Source organism: Cheilinus undulatus, linkage group 8, assembly GCF_018320785.1.
Source record: "Cheilinus undulatus linkage group 8, ASM1832078v1, whole genome shotgun sequence".
Classification (NCBI taxonomy): Eukaryota; Metazoa; Chordata; class Actinopteri; order Labriformes; family Labridae; genus Cheilinus; species Cheilinus undulatus.
In genome coordinates, this window is record NC_054872.1 from 18,644,920 (window position 1) to 18,663,529 (window position 18,610).

Here is an 18,610-nt window from a genome sequence, read left to right on the forward strand (position 1 = left end):
AACCAGGAAACGGGTGTATCCATCTGCTTTGCAAGCTTAGCAACTTGGTGCGGGAACAGCAGGGGCAGAAACACAAAATTCACTTAGACTCACTCTCTCTCTCTCTCTCTCTTTCTCTCTCTCTCACATGCACACACACACATATATAGACAAACACACCTTCATACAGACACACACCTTCATATAGACAAACACACACCTTCATATAGACACACACACATTCATACAGACACAGACACCTTCATATAGACACAAACACACCTTCATATAGACACACACCTTCATATAGACAAACACACACCTTCATATAGACACACACACCAACCCCACACACACACACACACACACACACACAGTAGGCCTAGAAAGGAAGTAGACAGAGTGAGGGTACACAGAACCTACAATTTCCCCCCCTATTTTAGCCCTGGGTCCACTGGACCCGAACATCCTATATGTAATACAAATGTGTAGGGGGGGTATAAAGTGTGTGGTCATTGAAAATGTTGTCTGATATATGTTCTTCACAGAAAATGAGCCAAGGCCAATGAGTCTGAGTTTGAAAAAATAATTACTCATATCATTTTTCTTTTAATAAAAAATGAAAACGGGTCCCACAGACCCAAACACCATACAAGGGTTAAAAGTCTAGATATCAGACTCTGATTTGACTTTGCACGTCTCTAACTACAGAAAGATTTGATGTGATCACATGTTGGTTTGATGATTTCCTGAGAACATTCACCCAGAGTTTTTTTACCCAAAGTTCTTACCTGAATGACACCTCCTCCATGGCCGTGAGTCCCAGCTATAAAATGCTCAGGCAGCTGCAGCATCTTCCCCAGCCAATCTAGCATCACTGTCTCCAGCTCTGTGCAGGCCGGGCTAGCAGCCTGAGACATGCAAACACACTATTAATACACAACATTTGTGTTTTAACATATAAAAATGGCAAAAACAGTGAGGTCAATCAGGAAAATACAGGGTGTTATAGACCATGTGAATTATTTTTTACCCAGGAGAACCCAATGCATCCGATAGCTGCACATAGCATGTCAGCTAACATGGCAGGGTACGAGGAGGCAGCAGGGAAGTAGGCAAAGAAGTATGGGCTGTGCCAATGAGTGATCTGTAAGGAACGAAAACATGCAAGATGGTTCTTAAAGTAGTTTTAAGTATATATATAATAAAAAAGAGTGTTTTATTCATGGCTATGCTGATTAGCTAATTAGACTAAATCATAACTGCAGTAAATGACTTTTTATTATTCCAAAAGGGCTTCAGTGAATCACTGCACAAAACTTTGTTGAAAAATGCCAATTTTTTGCTAGTTTATCAGACTGTCAACATGCTCAGTTAAGGAAAAAATATAATCATTATCATTTTGACTGATAGTAAGATCAGGATTATTATATATCCTGCTTACTACACTGTAAACCCTGATAGTAATATTTGATTGCAGGCTGAAGTTAACCATTTAACTGTTGTGTCAAGTGAACCCCCAGCTCAGAGCTAACCCTACCCACTTCCGACTTTTGGTACTGAGAGGAGGGAGGGGAAAAGGACAGGATTTTCCACATGAGACGGGAGTGACAGTGACGTCCCCTTGCCAGAAAATGACACAGACTGAGTCCCGCAGCACTGCTGCCTCAGAGCGATCTTTTAAAGTTGAGGATTTTTCCCTTCCAGAGTCCCCTGAAGCAGGCTGTAGTGTGGTGGTGGACCGTAGTGGTCCTGAGCATTACCTGTTTCGCTGTTGGCTCCAGCACCAGTGTTAGTAAAGCCAGAGCTCTGCGCCGGTACAGGAGAGGATGGGAATGGTCTCTTCATGCTAAAGTCAGTTAGAGGCGGTAAGGTTCTACTTTTAATGTAGATTTTTTGACGTTAAAAAAAACTAACAAAAGATTCTATGTCACATAAGCCACGCCTTTTCAGAAAAGATTTTTCAAAGCAGATGTCTGTTTGAATTAAAAGCCATAAAATGCCAATCTTTATCAGTTTGGGTCAAATGTCAGAAATAACAGCACTGATATGTTTTATCATAGTTTTGTCATATACCTCAGTGTACAGGTGAAAAAAATTTAGTGTTCACTACCACTTTAATGATTCACACCACTGTCCAGTAGGCGGTGGTTACCAGGTTAAAGCAACACTCAAACAAGCAGAAAAAGAAGAACTTTAACAGTTTGAACCTTCTGAACATGTATTTGAGCCAAGTTTGCCCACGCTGTGAACAGAAGTGAGGACAACCCAAAATTTCTGTGATGTCAACTTTTTAATGTGGCTCTATTGATGTTTTTGAAATTAAATTGTTTGAAATCATCCCTTAATCTGCAGAGTTTTTCCAGAATTCCTTTGGGTATTAGACACTTCTGTACCCTGAGTGAAGTTACCGACTCCATTAAAGAAGTAATGCTAGTGTGGCGTAACATTTAAACGGAAGGGCTGGTGTACTGAGCATGACAGTAAATCCCATCTTGATTCAGTGTGCACATATAATATGTAACATATAATATGTAACAGCTGTATGTGCTGGCATACCCCCCCCCCCAAAAAAAAATCTCACTCCTAACATTTCTCAAAAGTTGGCAGCCCTGCATATCAGTCATTGCCACTTGAAGTCACAGATGTTAGTAGGGCTGGGACGATTCACTTTTCTCCCAATTCGATTTTTTACGATTTTTTAGGTGCCAATTCGTTTTAATTGGGATTCTACGATATTGCAGATTTTTGCAATCTTTAGTTAGCTTTTTAAACACCAGTGAAAAAGATGAATGACAATGATGCCTACAGACTATATCAGGAAAAATACACATCACATGTGTATAACGATACATCACAAAATATGTCTAACTAGAGAATACAAAATAGTTATAAAATGGTCAAGTGCAGGATTTCTCAGTTTATTCACAACAATTTAGTATCAATTTCACAGAATTTGACACAGACTGAGCTAAAGACTGAATATGAAGTGCATAAAGTCTATATATATGTGTGTAGTATATATATGTATAACTTATTATGTAATTTTAAGTTAATATCAAATTTAACAATGTAGAATTAAGCTATTTAAAAAATGTATAGTCCTGCATCATCTCGCATTTTACCTATCTTTGTTCAATCTGAAGAGGAGGATTTTCCCCATTTGTTGCACTGAATTAAAATGCTACCATGTTTTGTTTTGTTTTTAAGAAAAGGGGAATAAATTATTATAGAGTGAATGTACTCCAATCCTTTATATTTCATATTTTATCAGTTTTTTATGTCATCACATAATGTGTTTGTGAAGGGAGATTATGGGAGACGAGCTGATCGTCACGTCCAGCTTTAAGACTGATGGACTGTGTTTTGCGGAGGGCATGACGTGACAGGCCAGTATTTCTTTCTTGTGTTACCGAAGCCGTCATTCTTAACGACACTACACGGGTCCTTACAAATAATACGACTGTGATTATGATTGCACGAGTAGAGACCAGCGGTAGCTTCAACGGGCTTGTTTGTTGACGTTAGACGTTAGCTGTAGCGCTAACGCGATGGTAGATTCGTTGTGTTGTCTCAGTATTTTCCTCTGGCGTGGCATATCTTGCAAATGACTGTCTAACTCCTGTCTAAGTTTGTGCTCTTTAATGTTTCGGAAGCCAAAAAAGGTCTACACATCCACTATGAATGCAGCAGAAGTCGCTCTGCTGGGTAGCTACAAGCAACCGGCTCACGCAGACCGGAAGTCTCGTGTGATCTCATTGTCTCAAGAGAGAAGAGGCAAGAGTCAACTGCCAGCTAGCGATGCCTGCCGCCAACTAGCGGTCAGCGGGTGAAATTACACCACAAACTACTGCACCAACAAAGTGAATAATTAGCTAATTAATTAAATATCGCTACTGCATTTTAAAATATCGATACAATATCATGCCAGGAAGTATCGCGATATTTCAGTGTATCGATTTTTTTGTCCCACCCCTAGATGTTAGACTAGTCCAGTTGGCATGAATGTTTCAAATTAAATACATGAAAGATTTAAGCAAAAATTACAGTGGTTTAGAATAGTGAGATAACCTAACATTAATGTACAATTAAAAGAGAGTTGATATAACAGAAAATGGCTGAGTATCTGCTGCTACTGAAAACTACTACTGAGACAAATGAATGTAGATTATTAAGCATTATGCACGATCAGCTGAAGAGTTTAAGAATACCATAATTTATACCATGGTCTTGGTGAATTCTCAATTCTGATTGGCTCTGGAAATTCCATTGGTGTCCATTAACTTCTAATATATGGACACCGTTCAAACTTCACAAGTAGTTCCAGTCAAAAAAATCATTACTCTGTTCCAAATTAATGCGCAGCAGCCTTTAGACGTTACTCCATTAGGAGTACGTTTAGCAACCTGAGACAGTCATATTTTCTGAGCTGTGTGTCGGACGGTTCAGGCCTCCATGTCATTCATTAATCCCTGATAATTGGACACCTCGTCGGGCATTAACCCTTACTTTTCTAACAATTCTGATTGTTTTACTGATATTATTACAGGGGTTGAATGTAGGGTGATTTGCATCTCAAAAAGACTTAGTGGGTTTGTGTTTGTGTTATTCCTAACTATCAATTGATCAATAGTATCAGATGGTACCAAACTACTGAAAAGCTGCATCTAATTCCTTAGACAGGTGCACCGGAGAGGAAAGAATCCATCAAAAATTGCAGGCAGCACAATGACTTAATTCCACCAAAACGACAATGACTGAGCACTGAAATGCTGCCAATGTTGTTGTGCAAGTTTTGACAGTTTGCAGGAGTTCAGATGCAGTTCTTGATAACGTAAAACAAGAAGTTACCTAAGATTGGACTTCCATTTATACTGCCATGATTTCATATGATTTGTTTTTTAGTAGTATCATATCGCTGGCATCAGGCCTAAATCTCTTATCTCCTTTTTTCAAGATTTAATTTTTTTTTCCGAATGAGTGCTATTGGCAAGCCTTCACACCTGTCAGAGGGTTTTATAAAATATAAACCAATAAAAAATTGTCAAAAACATGCTGACAATCAGCATTCAGTGTTAAAGAAATAGAAATATTCTGGGGTTTTTTTCATTCCCTGAAAAGTGATGATTTGGAGATAGGAGGTTTTGTCCTAATACCAGCGATATCAAAGTTTAAAATCATGCAATTATGAAAACCCTTCAAATAATATGCTTGCCTTTTCTACTGGTATAATATACTTTAAATAAGCACAACATACAGACAGACCTTCGTATAACTGTTATCATTATTTAGTGAAAAGTCAGGAAAGCCACTGGAGCAGTCATTACCATACTTTCCAAAATGACCTAAGCAAAACTATAAATCCCAGAGGTTCATGCACACAGCAATTATGGGGAAAAAAAGCAGTGTAAGTCTTAGCTCACCCCTGGCATTATGACCCTCTCCACATCTTTGATTATGTCCTCATAACTCTCTGGTTCTGTCGGGGCCTCAGTGGGGATCAAGGACCGAAGATATCCTGGTTCCACATCTGGATAGACCGGACGCTGTTCTAGGTTCTCAAGGTAGTCGGCGACATAGTCGACCATCTCCCTCCCTCTGCGCCGGAACTCTGCTGCATCCATGATTATCACTGAAACACAGCATACACAAAAATGTTTGATCGACTCATGCAAAATCAGATTACTTTTAAGTGTCCAACTGTGTCTTCTTAAGGATTTCATCCTGGCTAAAACTGTGATTTATGAGTTGTTCACTGAGTCAAATGGTAGACTAATCAAAAACACTAAGGATCATCTTTGACCTTATTCTTTTAAATGAGTTGTTCTTTACAGAGACAATCTCAATTATAAAACAGAGTCTCATCCGGGGTGTTAATAATTAATTTCTTTACATGAAATCACTTCACCCTGGGTGAACTGAATTTATGGTTGTGACACAATGTCATACTTGTGCTCAAAATGTTGATTTTGTACCTCAGATGCAATACCTATACTAACTGGATTACATGCCAACATATTAAAACAAACTGTTTTGATTCTCATGTGATATTTAAGAAGTTTTGCTCTCACTTTCATATCAGTTTACTTTAGCACATCTCAGCTTTGGGGACAGTTAATAGTTAAAATGCTAGTAATGCTAAAATGCTAGTTTTAACACTACATTACAAAATGTGTTTTTTAAATGATCATTATAAGGCACAGGACACTGTTAAAGGTGATTAGTTGAGGAAATCTCTCCTGCAAAGACTTTTTTTTGGCTACAACTCGTGGTAATATATTTTCAGAGAAACTTGTTTTCTATTTAAGAAAGTCAAACCTTGCAAACAGAGGAAGAGAGATGTTTTACATTGTTGACATGTGCTTCATTAATCCTATTTAACTCACTGGAATCACTACAATGGTATCATATGTACTAATAATGAATGACAATAGAAACATTAAGTGTACATTCAAGTTAATTTGGCATGTATTCTGCCTTTTAAGATGATAATGAGTCAGTTTTTTTCGTTGATATTCAAACTGCACACACAAGCCAGGCTCCTTGACACAGTTTGTATGAGCTTGCACAATCAAAATTAATGTCTGAGACCCTAACTGTCTTAGCAGCACAACTGGTTGCGCCATAGGTTAGTTTACTTTCACTTTTGCATAAAAAGGAACAGAAAAATGTCCCTTTTGTGTGTAAAACAAGCTCAATTTAGAAGTATAGACTGCTGTAATAAACTCATTCTCTCAGTGTGAAGTGAGCAAAAGGGCAGCCTCATAAATGTGTGTGAAACAAAGCCGCATCAAGATTACCTTGATCCCACCAACACAACACCTAATGACTGAGACATGTATGACTTGTTCAGTACTCGGACTAACATATTTCAAACACCAAAGGTGTTGCAGTTCCTTAACATGAATCAATACTAAAGAGATAAAAGCTTTCAGAGACACTGTGAGACAGATGACTGGCATCTTGCCTACTCACATGGCACAATAACAAATGAACATTGCCCTCAGCTCTACTAAAGTGGCTTATCACTCAACAAGTGTTTCACCCTGCACCCTTTCCCTAGTTGAGAAGCAGAGCACTTATCCTTATCCTTATCTCAAACAGGATTAAGCATGTTTGTATGCATGTGTGTGAGTGTGTGTGCATACTTACAATTTCAGGTGAGAGCTCCAGCGGCGGTGTTTGGATGGTGACGTCCACAAACAGACGGACAGACGGGCACGTGGAGAGAGTGTGTGTGCATGTAAGCAGGACAAGAGACATTTGCTCCTTTTATCTCGCCACTAACCACCCCCACCCCACCAACCCCCCACCAGGCCAGCCAATGGGAACGGTGCTCACAGCCTATGCAAGAAAGACTGAATCATAAGGAGGTCCTGAAGCTGTGTGTCAACACAAACATAGAGGCAAATGCACACAGAAGTATGTATTTACCTTGTAGTGCAAGTTCATAGGTAGAAAGGCAAACAAACAGCTGGTAGAAATGTGCTGGCAGGGCTAAGCCTTTCTTTTCTTATGCAATAGTGATGTGATAATTATTCTTGCAAAAAATTAAAAGGTTGTTTTCAATTTTATTGGAACAAAAATATTCTGATGACTATCCATTACACCGACAGAGACTGTTATGACATTTTAATCAAATACATGTACTTTGATATGGAGTTGGTCCCTCTTTTTGCAACTGCAAGCACCTCCACTCTTCTTGGAAGGCTTTCCACTAGATTTTGGGGTGTTTCTGTGGTAATTTGTGCCCATTCATTCTGTAGAGCATTAATGAGGTCAGGTATTGGTGTTGGACGAGAAGGCCTGGTTCGCAATTTCCATTCCAGTTCATCCCAGAGGTGCCTGATGGGGTTGAGGTCAGAGCTCAAGTTCTTCCACATTGAAACTCATCAAACCATGTCTTTATAGTCCTTGCACTGGGGCACAGTCATGTTGGAATAGAAAAAGGCTTCCCAAAACTGTTGCCACAAAGTTGGAAGCATAGCATTGTCCAAAATGTGTTATGTGTGGTTTGAACCCTGAAGCAGACGAGAAAGACAGTTTAACAGGTTTATTGAAGATAATATTGTGCAGGTGGGGGGGGGGGGTTCCGTGAGTCCAGAAGAGTGAGGGGATCCAGAGAGAGCGTGCTTGGGTTTGGGGCTGACGAGAGGCAGGAGTGAGGCACACTGTGAGAGGTCATCAATACCTTGGCACCGAGGAGAGTGGTGAGCTGATTGTAGATTAGCCTCAGGTGTGTCAGATCAGCCTCATCGCCTCCAGGGGGAAGGGAGAGAGCCTCGCAGCAGCATGGTGAAGTTACCCAACAGCCACCAAAACGGAGCCGGAAACCACCCAAATAAAACCAGAGTAGTCGAGTTCACCACAAAGTGTCTTGGAATGCTGAAGCATTAGTGTCCATAGTGTCAATTTTAGCGCTAACTCTGAATTCAAAACCAATGTAGTCCAGCATCCTGAGCACTCAGTGCCCCCAGCATCACCTGTTTTTGTCACCATGCTTAAAGCACTCTCAGTTAGTCTTCAACTTTCAGAACAGGGCTGCACTCGTCAATGTCACTTCTCCCTTACTTGCCAATAAAAATCAAGAATGGGCAGGACTTATGACAAGAGCTGAAGAGAAACTGATCTGACTCATCTTTTTCATAGGTAGTTTTCAGGTCTGCAGCTGCTGCCTGTGCCAGGACAAGATTCCTTTACAGTGTCTGTACAAGAGCAATCTTGAGCATGGTCTTGGTGAAAACATGAACCTGATCCATTAATTCCTGATAATGTACACCTACTACATGGTAACAGCCAAACTTGTCAGAGCATCTTTAGAATTAATTCACTGGCTACATCAAGATGGGCCACCAGGTGTGCATTCCCTCATCATCTCACATCCAGTCCACAGATTCTCTCTTCAGGCTGCATTGTTTGATTGCAAAAAGTCTGGATACTGATCTGGGGAGAGTAACACAGCTCATGAGCTAGCTGTGTCTAAAGAAAGTGTCTGTTTTTTAAAAAATACTGAACACAAATAGTCAGAAGGGTTACCTCCCCACACTTTCAGTTCTCTCCAAGAGATTTGTGCTGTTTTTCTTTGAAATATCAGTCCTGATTTTTAGGTTGGGAAGAATTGACAAAGACTGATTTGATCACAGTGACCGAAATCAAAGTTAAAACCCAAAAACAATGCCTCCACACAGTGATAACCTGGGCTGGAGGCATTGTTCTGGGTTGTCCATCCATCTGATCTGGGTTATTCTTGTGAACACAGCATGCTATTAACTGTTTAGAAATGTAGAAAGAGATGTCACAGTTGTCACCACGACTCATTTAACCAATAGGTAAAATTTAACAATCTCAGTTTTGACCTGCAAGCTTCACGTCATATAATTTGGGAATTAACATCTAAGTCAATTTTTTACAGGCTGGACAATTGTACTGTACCAGTATATTTTTAGCTCCAGTGGCTCTTTAAACTAAACTGCTTTCATTGTAACTTTACTTTTGAGGGATGAAAACTGAAGTGCAGTTCTTGTCCAACTGAGAAGATCTTCAGAAATAAAAAGCTATTAAACTATAAAAAATTGAACAACCAGAGAGGAGTTTCCCATAAATAAACTCTTCACAATCAATTTTTTAATCAAATTTTGAATTTTAAAAGTGGTTACATTTGATCATTTTTATTACATGTTAAAATAATCATTTTGTATTTCACAACAACTCTTTAGTCCAGGTTGACATATGACACAATTCTTACTAGTATCTTGATTTGTGAATCGAATGAATAGAAAAGGATATATTATGGTCTTGACTTTTAGATTTATTATTTAAAAATGTGCTGCTCTACTAAACCACTATAGTCTGAAACTATGACTTAGGGGTTGGAGACAGCTGCAGAATCTTTATTCTGTTAAATTCACTGCTCAACACGGTTATATTAAAAAAAAAAACAAAGGACTGCATGTATAAAATGACTCACATATTAAGTCCAATGATCCCCAGCTAATGGGCCTGTATCTGCACTTTTCAGGAGTTCAAGTTTAGCTGGTGTCCCTTTGACCTAGTAAACATTAACAGTTGGGCTTGTCTGCTTTTACTTTTTAACATTTACTGCCTTAAGCTAAGGTTGCTTAGTTTCCTATTAGGTTTAAAACCTGCTTTTGTTTGGAAAGAAAATAAGGCCCTTCTAGCTCATTAGTAACAGCATTAGTTTAACCACAGTGGAAAAGAGCTTGCTTCAGATCAAATAAAGATTTCACTAAAAGTGTAGATTAAATGTTGCTTCTTAGGAGTTTTTTTTTTTTTTTTCTCAAAAAAAAAAAAAAAATTCAAAGGTACAGCTGGGTCAGTTTTTCAAAATAGTGAGTAGTAATTACCTACTACTATCAACTAAAGTGTGCCTTAAAAAAGTAAATTATTAAAGTGACTTTTTAAAAATTGAATGCATACATGATTAATGCCTAACACTGAAAGCCCTTTTTTGCTCATTGTATTGATTGGTGAGTCTAAATTGCCCGTAGGTGTGAATGTGACTGGTTGTTTGTCTCTGTAAGCCAGGCCTGTGAATGACTAGCCTCCAGTCCAGGGTGTACCCAGCCTCTCACCTCTGCTCTGAACCAGCAACATTTCACCACTGTGTCTTAAAAGTTGTGCAAACAACAAAAACTGACTGCTGCATTGAATGTATTGCACATTTTTATATTTTTACCAAATTCATACCAAAGACCAAGGCATATTTAAAATAAAGCAATCAGGGACGTACCGATGTATTGGTTTAAAGGTTGATATCAGCCTTGTTCAGACATCACTCATCAGCAAATAAAATGGCACGTGTTTGTGTTTTGTGTTTTATTGATGTAATGCTGAAATCTAGAATACCTAACAGCTGATACAGAGGTTGTATTTTTACTTGGCAGAGGAAGTCATATGTTAGACTAACTGATCTGTCCAGTGGTGAAGATTTTCTTTCATGGCATAGTAAGTCTAATACCAAAAGAAGTTACGAATAAACATTGGTGTTGGTAATCAGCAAGACTGTTGTTTAAATATCAGCATTAGTATCAGGTAACACCCTGTAAAAGTTGAGACATGTTAATCTTTTCTTTACCCCTAGGAATGTAACCATGTCATGTAACCTTTTTTTTTTTTTTTTGCATGACTTATAATCCTGGAGGTATGACTGGCTGAGATGGTGCCAAAGGTCAGCCATTAGTTGGATCAACGCTGTTCTTTTTGTGTGACCCCCCTATTGACATGGTGTTTGATAAATTTTGCAGAATATATCCTTTAAATTCTCTACAGATTAAAATTTATGGTCAACAAATGGTCTCCCATGACTTGTCTGTAAGCCACATACTCAAATAAATTCCCCATGTCCTTAAGTTTGTTGTAATATTGTACCACCTAGTGGAAAAATGGAGGATTACACCTCCCACAGTAACTTCATGTACATAAAGAGTCCCCTTCCTGACTTTTTTATTTTTTGCACATTTTGCACACGTTTTCAGATCATTAAACACATTTAAAGGTTAGAAAAGGGTTAGCTGAGTAAATACAGAATGCAGTTTATAAATGGTTTCATCTATTAAGGGAAAAAAGCCAACTAAATCTACCTGGCCCTGTGCGAGAAAGGAATTGTAACACAGCTTGCTGCCATCTAAAGAAATTCAAGAAAAGATGAGAAACACAGTCATTGTCATCTGAGTCTGGGAAGGGTTACAAAGCCATTTCTATGGCTTTGGGACTCCAGCAAACCACAGTAAGAGCCATTATGCACAAATGGAGAAAACCTGCACAGAGGTGTACCTTCCCAGGAGTGGTTGGCCTACCAAAATTACTGCAAGAGCACATCAACCACTCATCCAGGAGGTCAAAAAAGAACCAAGAACAACATCTTAAGATCTGCAGGCCTCACTTGACTCAGTTAAGGTCAGTGTTCATGATTCAACAACAAGAAAGAAACTGGGTGGGAAAAAAAAGGTTTCTGAGTGGCCTAGTCATAGTCCACACTTCATTTCAGATTTGGATGCTGTTGCATGACCTTAAACAGGCTGTTCATGTTTAAAAACCCTCCTATGGGCTGAATTTAAACAACTCTGTAAAGAAGAGTGGGCAAAAATTCCTCCACAGAGATGTGAAAGATTCACAGCCACTTATCACAAATGCCTGCTTGCAGTTGTTGCTGCCAAGAGTGGCACAACCAGGTTTAGGGGCAATTAGTTTTTCACATGGGTCAGGTGGTTGGATTTTTTTCTCCTTTGTAAATGAAATCATCATATAAAAACTGTTTTGTATTTACTTGGGTTATCTTTGTCTAATATTAAAATTCGTTGATGATCTGAAACATTTAAGTGTGACAAATATGCAATAATTTAGAAAAAAGGAAGGGGGGAAATAATTTTTCAGAGCACTGTGCATATATAGAAGACCTGTTCTTTTAGAGGACACTACATACCTAAGTCTGGAAACAACCATCATGAACACAAAGCACTATTTACATATTTAAATAGAAGTGTAACTTGAAGATCTTTGAGAAAGTTTGCTCAATAAAAACAAACAGCTTCCGTTTTTTATATCAATGTATTAATGTTTTATTCTAATTACAATAAACAGAATATATCAGTCCCTTGTTTGTACAAAAATACCTGAAAAGGTTACAATTAAGATTTATAAGCCATTCAACTATTTACAGATTGAAGCAAAGCACATTTTGAATACAGGAGCTCTCTCTTACAAAAAGAGAAAAGTTACTGTTTTCTTTTTTGCATTCCCTGAAATACACAATAGTTTATATTTTTATATATAGATATATTTTTTACTTTACTCATTTATACAGCCACGGTATCTTGCATTGTGACAACTAACGAAAATGCACAAGAGTCAAGATGATACAGATTTATCCATGTTTGCAGGATCGGGCATGATTTACTGAAACTGAAGATGAGCATTTCATCCCCTTTGCCTGAATCTGTCAGTGCCACTTTCTGAATTGTACTCTCTGAAAATGGATTAAAATTGTAAGTTTTCTGGGTGTGAACAGTACCCCTAGAACAGCAGTTGTCTTACATTTGGTCCACGTGTTATATCCAGTTTGTGCAGATAAAGACGAGTCATCAGAAGCACCAAATGTTATCTGGCTCCTCAGACCTGGCACTGGGTTTACTTGATATATGGTGCAATAAATCAGTGTAAAAATGTATACTAGATTGAACTAAAGTGTTGGAGATGTGGGTTAAAATCAGACTGGTCTGAAGGCCTTTTTCTAATAAACAGATGAACTACAACTCTACTGTGTTAACTGTTAACAGAAGTGAATCTATATAGCTTTGCTGCAAGGATATTATCCAGTCAACTAGTAGATCACTGGTGAACATAATGGAGGAAAATACCAGAATAAGAAACCAAAATATCTATGAATCCCCTGCACATACAAGTCCCAAAGATTGGATGATCCAGTAGTTTTTAACACGCTCCAAGTCGACCCTGAGCAACCTAGTTACATTCATTTCTGTAAGAATAAAAACAAAGTCACCCAAATCCCCTGATTTCCTCTTCACAAGCTGAATTTACCATCTGCCTTTTGGATTTAAGACCCCACAGAGCCTGGTCCTTCACATGCTGGCACCTGCTTCTATTCACATCAGTCGGAAAAAATGAGCGGGTGGATGACAAAGGGGTTTATGATTAGGTTAGAAAGAGTATCAACAATAGAGTGCCATATCAATGGGTTTAGATGACTTTTAGCATCAAGAAAATAATTTTATCTGATTAGAATCCATGTTATTTATAATTGACAGAATCCTTGCACACAAGACTCTGCACTTAGGAATAGTCATACCCCATTTTCATTTCAGTTTTAAGAGCAAGAAAAGTGTTATGAATTTCTTCATTTATAAAGTAAGTGTTTAGAAGTGTTCATTAAAAGTCTAAGGTCAATTTTGAGAATTTTGAGGCTACTTTAGGGCATTTTCTCCAACATTTAAGTATCTGTTTACTACAATTCATATCCATATTTTTTGGTTTGTGGGCATCATGAAGCAGAGGAGGGAAAAATCTTTTAGTAAGGTATCCTCAAATAAATGTAGGAGAAATGTTACTAGCAATAAGCAGGGTTATAACAGCCTTTGATAAATGCTTGGAGAAACTCAAATGTTTTCTTTTCAATATCCCAACATTCCCCTTATTACCTGCTGGAATGACAATGCTGACACCATTCATACCAGTGTGCTATAAAGCATCAGCTTGTAACAAGTGTTGACGATGGCAAGAACTGTTTTTGAATGAAACTAACAAAAAGAAACAAAATATACTAAATGATGCTTTGTCTTTACAGTCATCATTATTGTGAGATTATATCACACTGGTCAATCATTTCATGTTAATGACAAAAGAAAACAGTACAGAACAGCGCCAAGAAGAAAGAAAATCTGAAATTTTCAAGTAATCAGTCACATCCAGATAAATAAATACATTTTACTGAAACAAATACTCAAAAAATGCACTGAGAGTTGAGTACGGTGCGGCTATTCTGCATCTCAGATGCTTAATATGCCTCAGCACAACCAGCATCAGGACTGTGAATGGTGCATTTAAGGTGATAAAAAGAAATCTGCTTGTGTGCTGGCTGTAAGATCATTGTTTAAATGAAATAGCACTACCAAGTAGGTCCAATTTCAGAAAATTATGGAATACTTGTTGGGAAAAATGGAGATAAGCTGCTTGCGTATGAGTTTTTTAGGAAAGGTGTTAGTGAATGGGTTCACAGGAAGTGACTTATTTCATTTCAAGAATCATTGCATTACTTTGGGAATTCACCTACTATATGTTTACTCAGAATTTGAGATATCAGTGTTTCGCCCTTCACATTTGATTCATCCTGCCAGACAAAATCAATAGGAGCTAAAAAATTAATCCTTATCTATTTAAAAAGACATTCAATCCAGGTTCACTGCACTGTAGTTAATTATAGAAGCTTCATCACAGACTTGGCCCGAACACAAGTGGGGATCCATTTATATTCTCCTTTTTGACTGACCTTGGCTGGCATTGGAAAAACAATTGATTTTTGTTGGACCTGCACCATCTGAGACCAAGGTGGGCACATTCTTTGCCCTTAACTAATTCAATGAAAGTTTTATGTCCTCAGGTTCCAGCCTGATGCTCTTATTGTTAGCAATCAGAAGCACATGCTGTACCAGAGGCAAACTGGTATGTTAAATTTAAGAGATATGGGTTAAAACAACCCAGACAGAGGTATGGGGCCTAAAGTTCACAACTGCAATGCTACTATGAATGTATTTATTGAAACAGTAGTTTATTCATGGGCTGTATGCCTGAATAATAGTGAGACTGTGTGAAGTAGGCAGTAGGTGTTAATGTGATAGCATGTGTTCTTTACTCCCTTGTAGTTAAAAGGCCCAAAAGGGGGCACCCTGGACTGGGAGCTCTGCAGCCTCCTACAATCCTGAATGGGATAAGTCAGCTAACGGATGAATGGTAGTTAAAGGCAGCACCTCATAGGGAATATAATTCTCGATATCTACTATCTGTTTGTTTGATATCACATTGATCACTTCCAATCGACAATTGTGTGAAACGTGTGTGAGAAGAGGAAGAGCTGGGATGAAAGTTTCCCATAGAATCAGCTGCATCTAACTTGAAAAAGATGATTATTACTGTCTTTTTTAATGCTTTAACTTCAAAAACACCTGAAGAAAATATTAGTGATTATCCTTGCCTGTGCTGTGATGTGGAAGATCGAGTAAAAGTCCTATATGCTCTTTTTTTCATACATTATCTTCTAAATCAGATTTTCCCCTGCCTTTTCTTGAACTGCAATGGCTGCACTTACTGATTTCCTTTTAAAATGTAACATCATGAAAACCATGATCAGCCTTTCTGGTTTAATTTCTTGCAGTATAACATGATTTCACCCTGTATTATGACACCGTATGTTGAGTTCTCCTTGTTCATTTTGTGGAGGTTGTATGAGAAATACTTTAAAGAACTAGAGCGTGCAATAAAATAGCAAGCATAGCACGACTTTGTTGTAGCTTATGTGAATGATGGAGGGTTGCAAATAACCTGAATGCAAAAAATGCAGAAAAAATAAGAATTTAGATATAACCAACAAAAACCCTGTGTGTTCAGAAATGATCAAATAAAACTCTACGAGTGGAAAACGCAGATTTTGTACAGTCCATTTTTTTAAATACTTTCAATAGTTCCAGATTTTGACAAAATTTTGATTCAAAAAGCAACACTCTCTTTTTGTGGTGCCTCTGAAGCCCATCAATGTTAAATATCCTTACATGCCCGTGACATTGGAGGGCGCCGGCACCATCTCAGAGTTCAGTAATGTGACAGCTTAGAAAGTCATGCACTGTCAAATGCCGCTCCCAGTTCGATGAGTGCAAAACTTAAGAGACAATCAACTCTCCGTCTACAGTTTCATCTTTGAGGACGTTTGAGGAAGTTTGATAAGACTACTGTTTGTTCTCAGAGAGCAGAGTGGTCCACACCAAAGCTTGTCCTGCTGATTGTCCAGTTTAAAAAAAATCCCCAACCTCGAGGGTCAACGTGTCCGAGCTTATTGATGACTGTGGGTAGCAAGATTGTGGAAGATTTTGAAACATTATTGACACGAACGGCAGTGTTCATTTCCTTTATCTTCTCTCATCATGTAAGCAAGTTGTGCATCCAACTCCTCAGACATCCATGCAAAAAAAAAAAAAAGGAATCCAACAAGTCAGCAGTCTCCGGCGGAGTCATGATGATTAAAAACAACAACAACAACAAAGAAACATCAGTCATTCACCAGCTTCTATAAAAACAAAAAGAGATTCTTGTTGTTTTGTTTGTTTTAGGCAGAGTCAGGTCAAGTGATAGGGCTCATGGGGTCTGATGATCTGATGATGTCATAAGGCCACGATGGTGCACGGGTGTTTGAGTTTACAAGGCAGAACTCCTCTGTTGAGCTGGTAGAACTCCACCAGCTGGATCAGGTCGGTGAATTTGGTGGCGCCGTCATCAAGGCTGAAGAAGAGTTGGCCATCCTCTTCACACTGTCAGAGAGAAAGGGTGCAGGCAAGAGTGAGCAGGGAGACAGCACAAGGAAGGAAGAGAGAGAGAATCAGCTGCTTTTTGAGAGAATCATAAAGGTTTTTGCAACAGTTCCCTATATTTCAGAACATTTTTGAGCCCTAAAAATGTTTTAATTACTTACATTCTAAAGATAGTGTTGTTGAAAATGTACTTACTTTATTTTTTTTTAAATACCACCTCAGTGATTTGTTTTAAGAGACTGGTATTGCAAGTAATGTAAAGGCTTTCATGCCTTTATTTAGATAGGACAGTGTAGAAAGAGTCTGAAACTGGATAATGATTTGTAGGAAAGGCAGAGACATAAAGACAGAAAAATAGAGATTTTGATAGTTTTATTTCCTTTACCTTTAGTACTTCTAACCATTTACTTTTTAATGTTTTCTTTTAATCTCTAAATTTTGCTTGGATACACATGTCTAATTTGTGCAAATTGTGTATGCACTGACCAAACAACCTTGTTTAAAATGTTTTATAATCCCTTGTAAATGACTTTAATTGCCTTGTGTTGGAAAGTCACATGAAAAATACACTTGCCTTGCCTCATAAAGGTTAAAAGTCTGTGCAACCGTCAGGTTTTTGGAGGTTATTTTCAAACAATACTTGTGTTTTTGAAGGTGTTTGATAGGTAAAATAACCTTACATTTCTTGCCTTAGCTCTAAATGAGTAATGTGCAGGGTTTTGAACTAATGAAGGCGCAAAGCGGTCAAAAAGTGGCACCAACCCCCACTGGTCTTGACTGTGAGCAGTGTAGGAGTCAGTTATAATACACAGTGAATGGGATGAATTTTCAATCATATAAGGTCTTGTCTTGTGTGTCTCAGCATAATGGTACACTGGATGCAGACAACAAAAAAAAGGTACAAGTGTCTGTCATACACAGGATTTTACGGTTTACATGGCTAACAGATATCATCAATAATATAATCCATCAAAAATGAACTTATTATCAAATGAGCTTTTATTGTTCTTTAAAAAGTTGTCTTAATAACTCTAAAAGCACTAATTTGTTGACCTTGGTATTTGTACATTTATTTTGCTAAAGTTTAAGTCTATTGCAACTTGTTTTTTTCACTTTGCTGTGATAATATTTTGTGTAACCATTGTTAATAAAAAAAAAAAAAAAGGAATAAATACCGAATAATAAAGAAATACTCACTGGTAGTATCTGGAAATGTTTGATTTTCTGGTGATGGCACAATGTGAGAACAAATGCCTTGGGATTACTCTGACTGACTCTCAGCAGAAACAACCTGGAACAAGCAAGAGGAGAGAATACTCAGGTAAGTAGATCCTTTTTTCAGGCTGGTGGGAGTGGTTAAAAACCTGCATGAGCAGGAAAACTGCATGTATAAAATAAGTTTCATCTCCAGCTCTCTTACCCGTCTACTTGTCCCTGCTGGTGGATGATACGATGGGATTCTTCTCTGGTTATCCTGCCATGAAACCACAACTGAGCTATGTGGATGACTGCAAAGTAAATAAAAAGGATGGTTATAATTTGAAGGCTTCACATTATTTTAAGTAAAAGCAAAATGTGCG

General features: G+C 38.1%; 2 protein-coding genes across 4 annotated transcripts in view; both read right to left on the reverse strand.

The window, feature by feature from the left end:
- ddc (dopa decarboxylase) overlaps positions 1 to 7,211 on the reverse strand; it is a 32,933-nt gene extending 25,722 nt beyond the window's left edge. The window contains exons 1-4 of the mRNA XM_041794379.1: positions 7,132 to 7,211; positions 5,403 to 5,611; positions 1,013 to 1,126; positions 771 to 890 (exon numbers count right to left, since the gene is read on the reverse strand). Coding sequence (XP_041650313.1) covers positions 771 to 890; positions 1,013 to 1,126; positions 5,403 to 5,603 — 435 coding nt within the window. The 5' untranslated portion in view covers positions 5,604 to 5,611; positions 7,132 to 7,211. The remainder of the gene's footprint in view (positions 1 to 770; positions 891 to 1,012; positions 1,127 to 5,402; positions 5,612 to 7,131) is intronic.
- A 5,314-nt stretch (positions 7,212 to 12,525) lies between these two features.
- The window catches only part of grb10b (growth factor receptor-bound protein 10b), a 124,137-nt gene continuing 118,052 nt past the window's right edge, over positions 12,526 to 18,610 (reverse strand). For 2 of the 3 annotated variants that reach the window (XM_041793207.1, XM_041793208.1), the window contains exons 15-17: positions 18,451 to 18,538; positions 18,228 to 18,321; positions 12,526 to 17,030 (exon numbers count right to left, since the gene is read on the reverse strand). In XM_041793207.1, coding sequence (XP_041649141.1) covers positions 16,884 to 17,030; positions 18,228 to 18,321; positions 18,451 to 18,538 — 329 coding nt within the window. In that variant the 3' untranslated portion in view covers positions 12,526 to 16,883. The remainder of the gene's footprint in view (positions 17,031 to 18,227; positions 18,322 to 18,450; positions 18,539 to 18,610) is intronic. The other variant, XM_041793206.1, reaches the window with a different exon arrangement.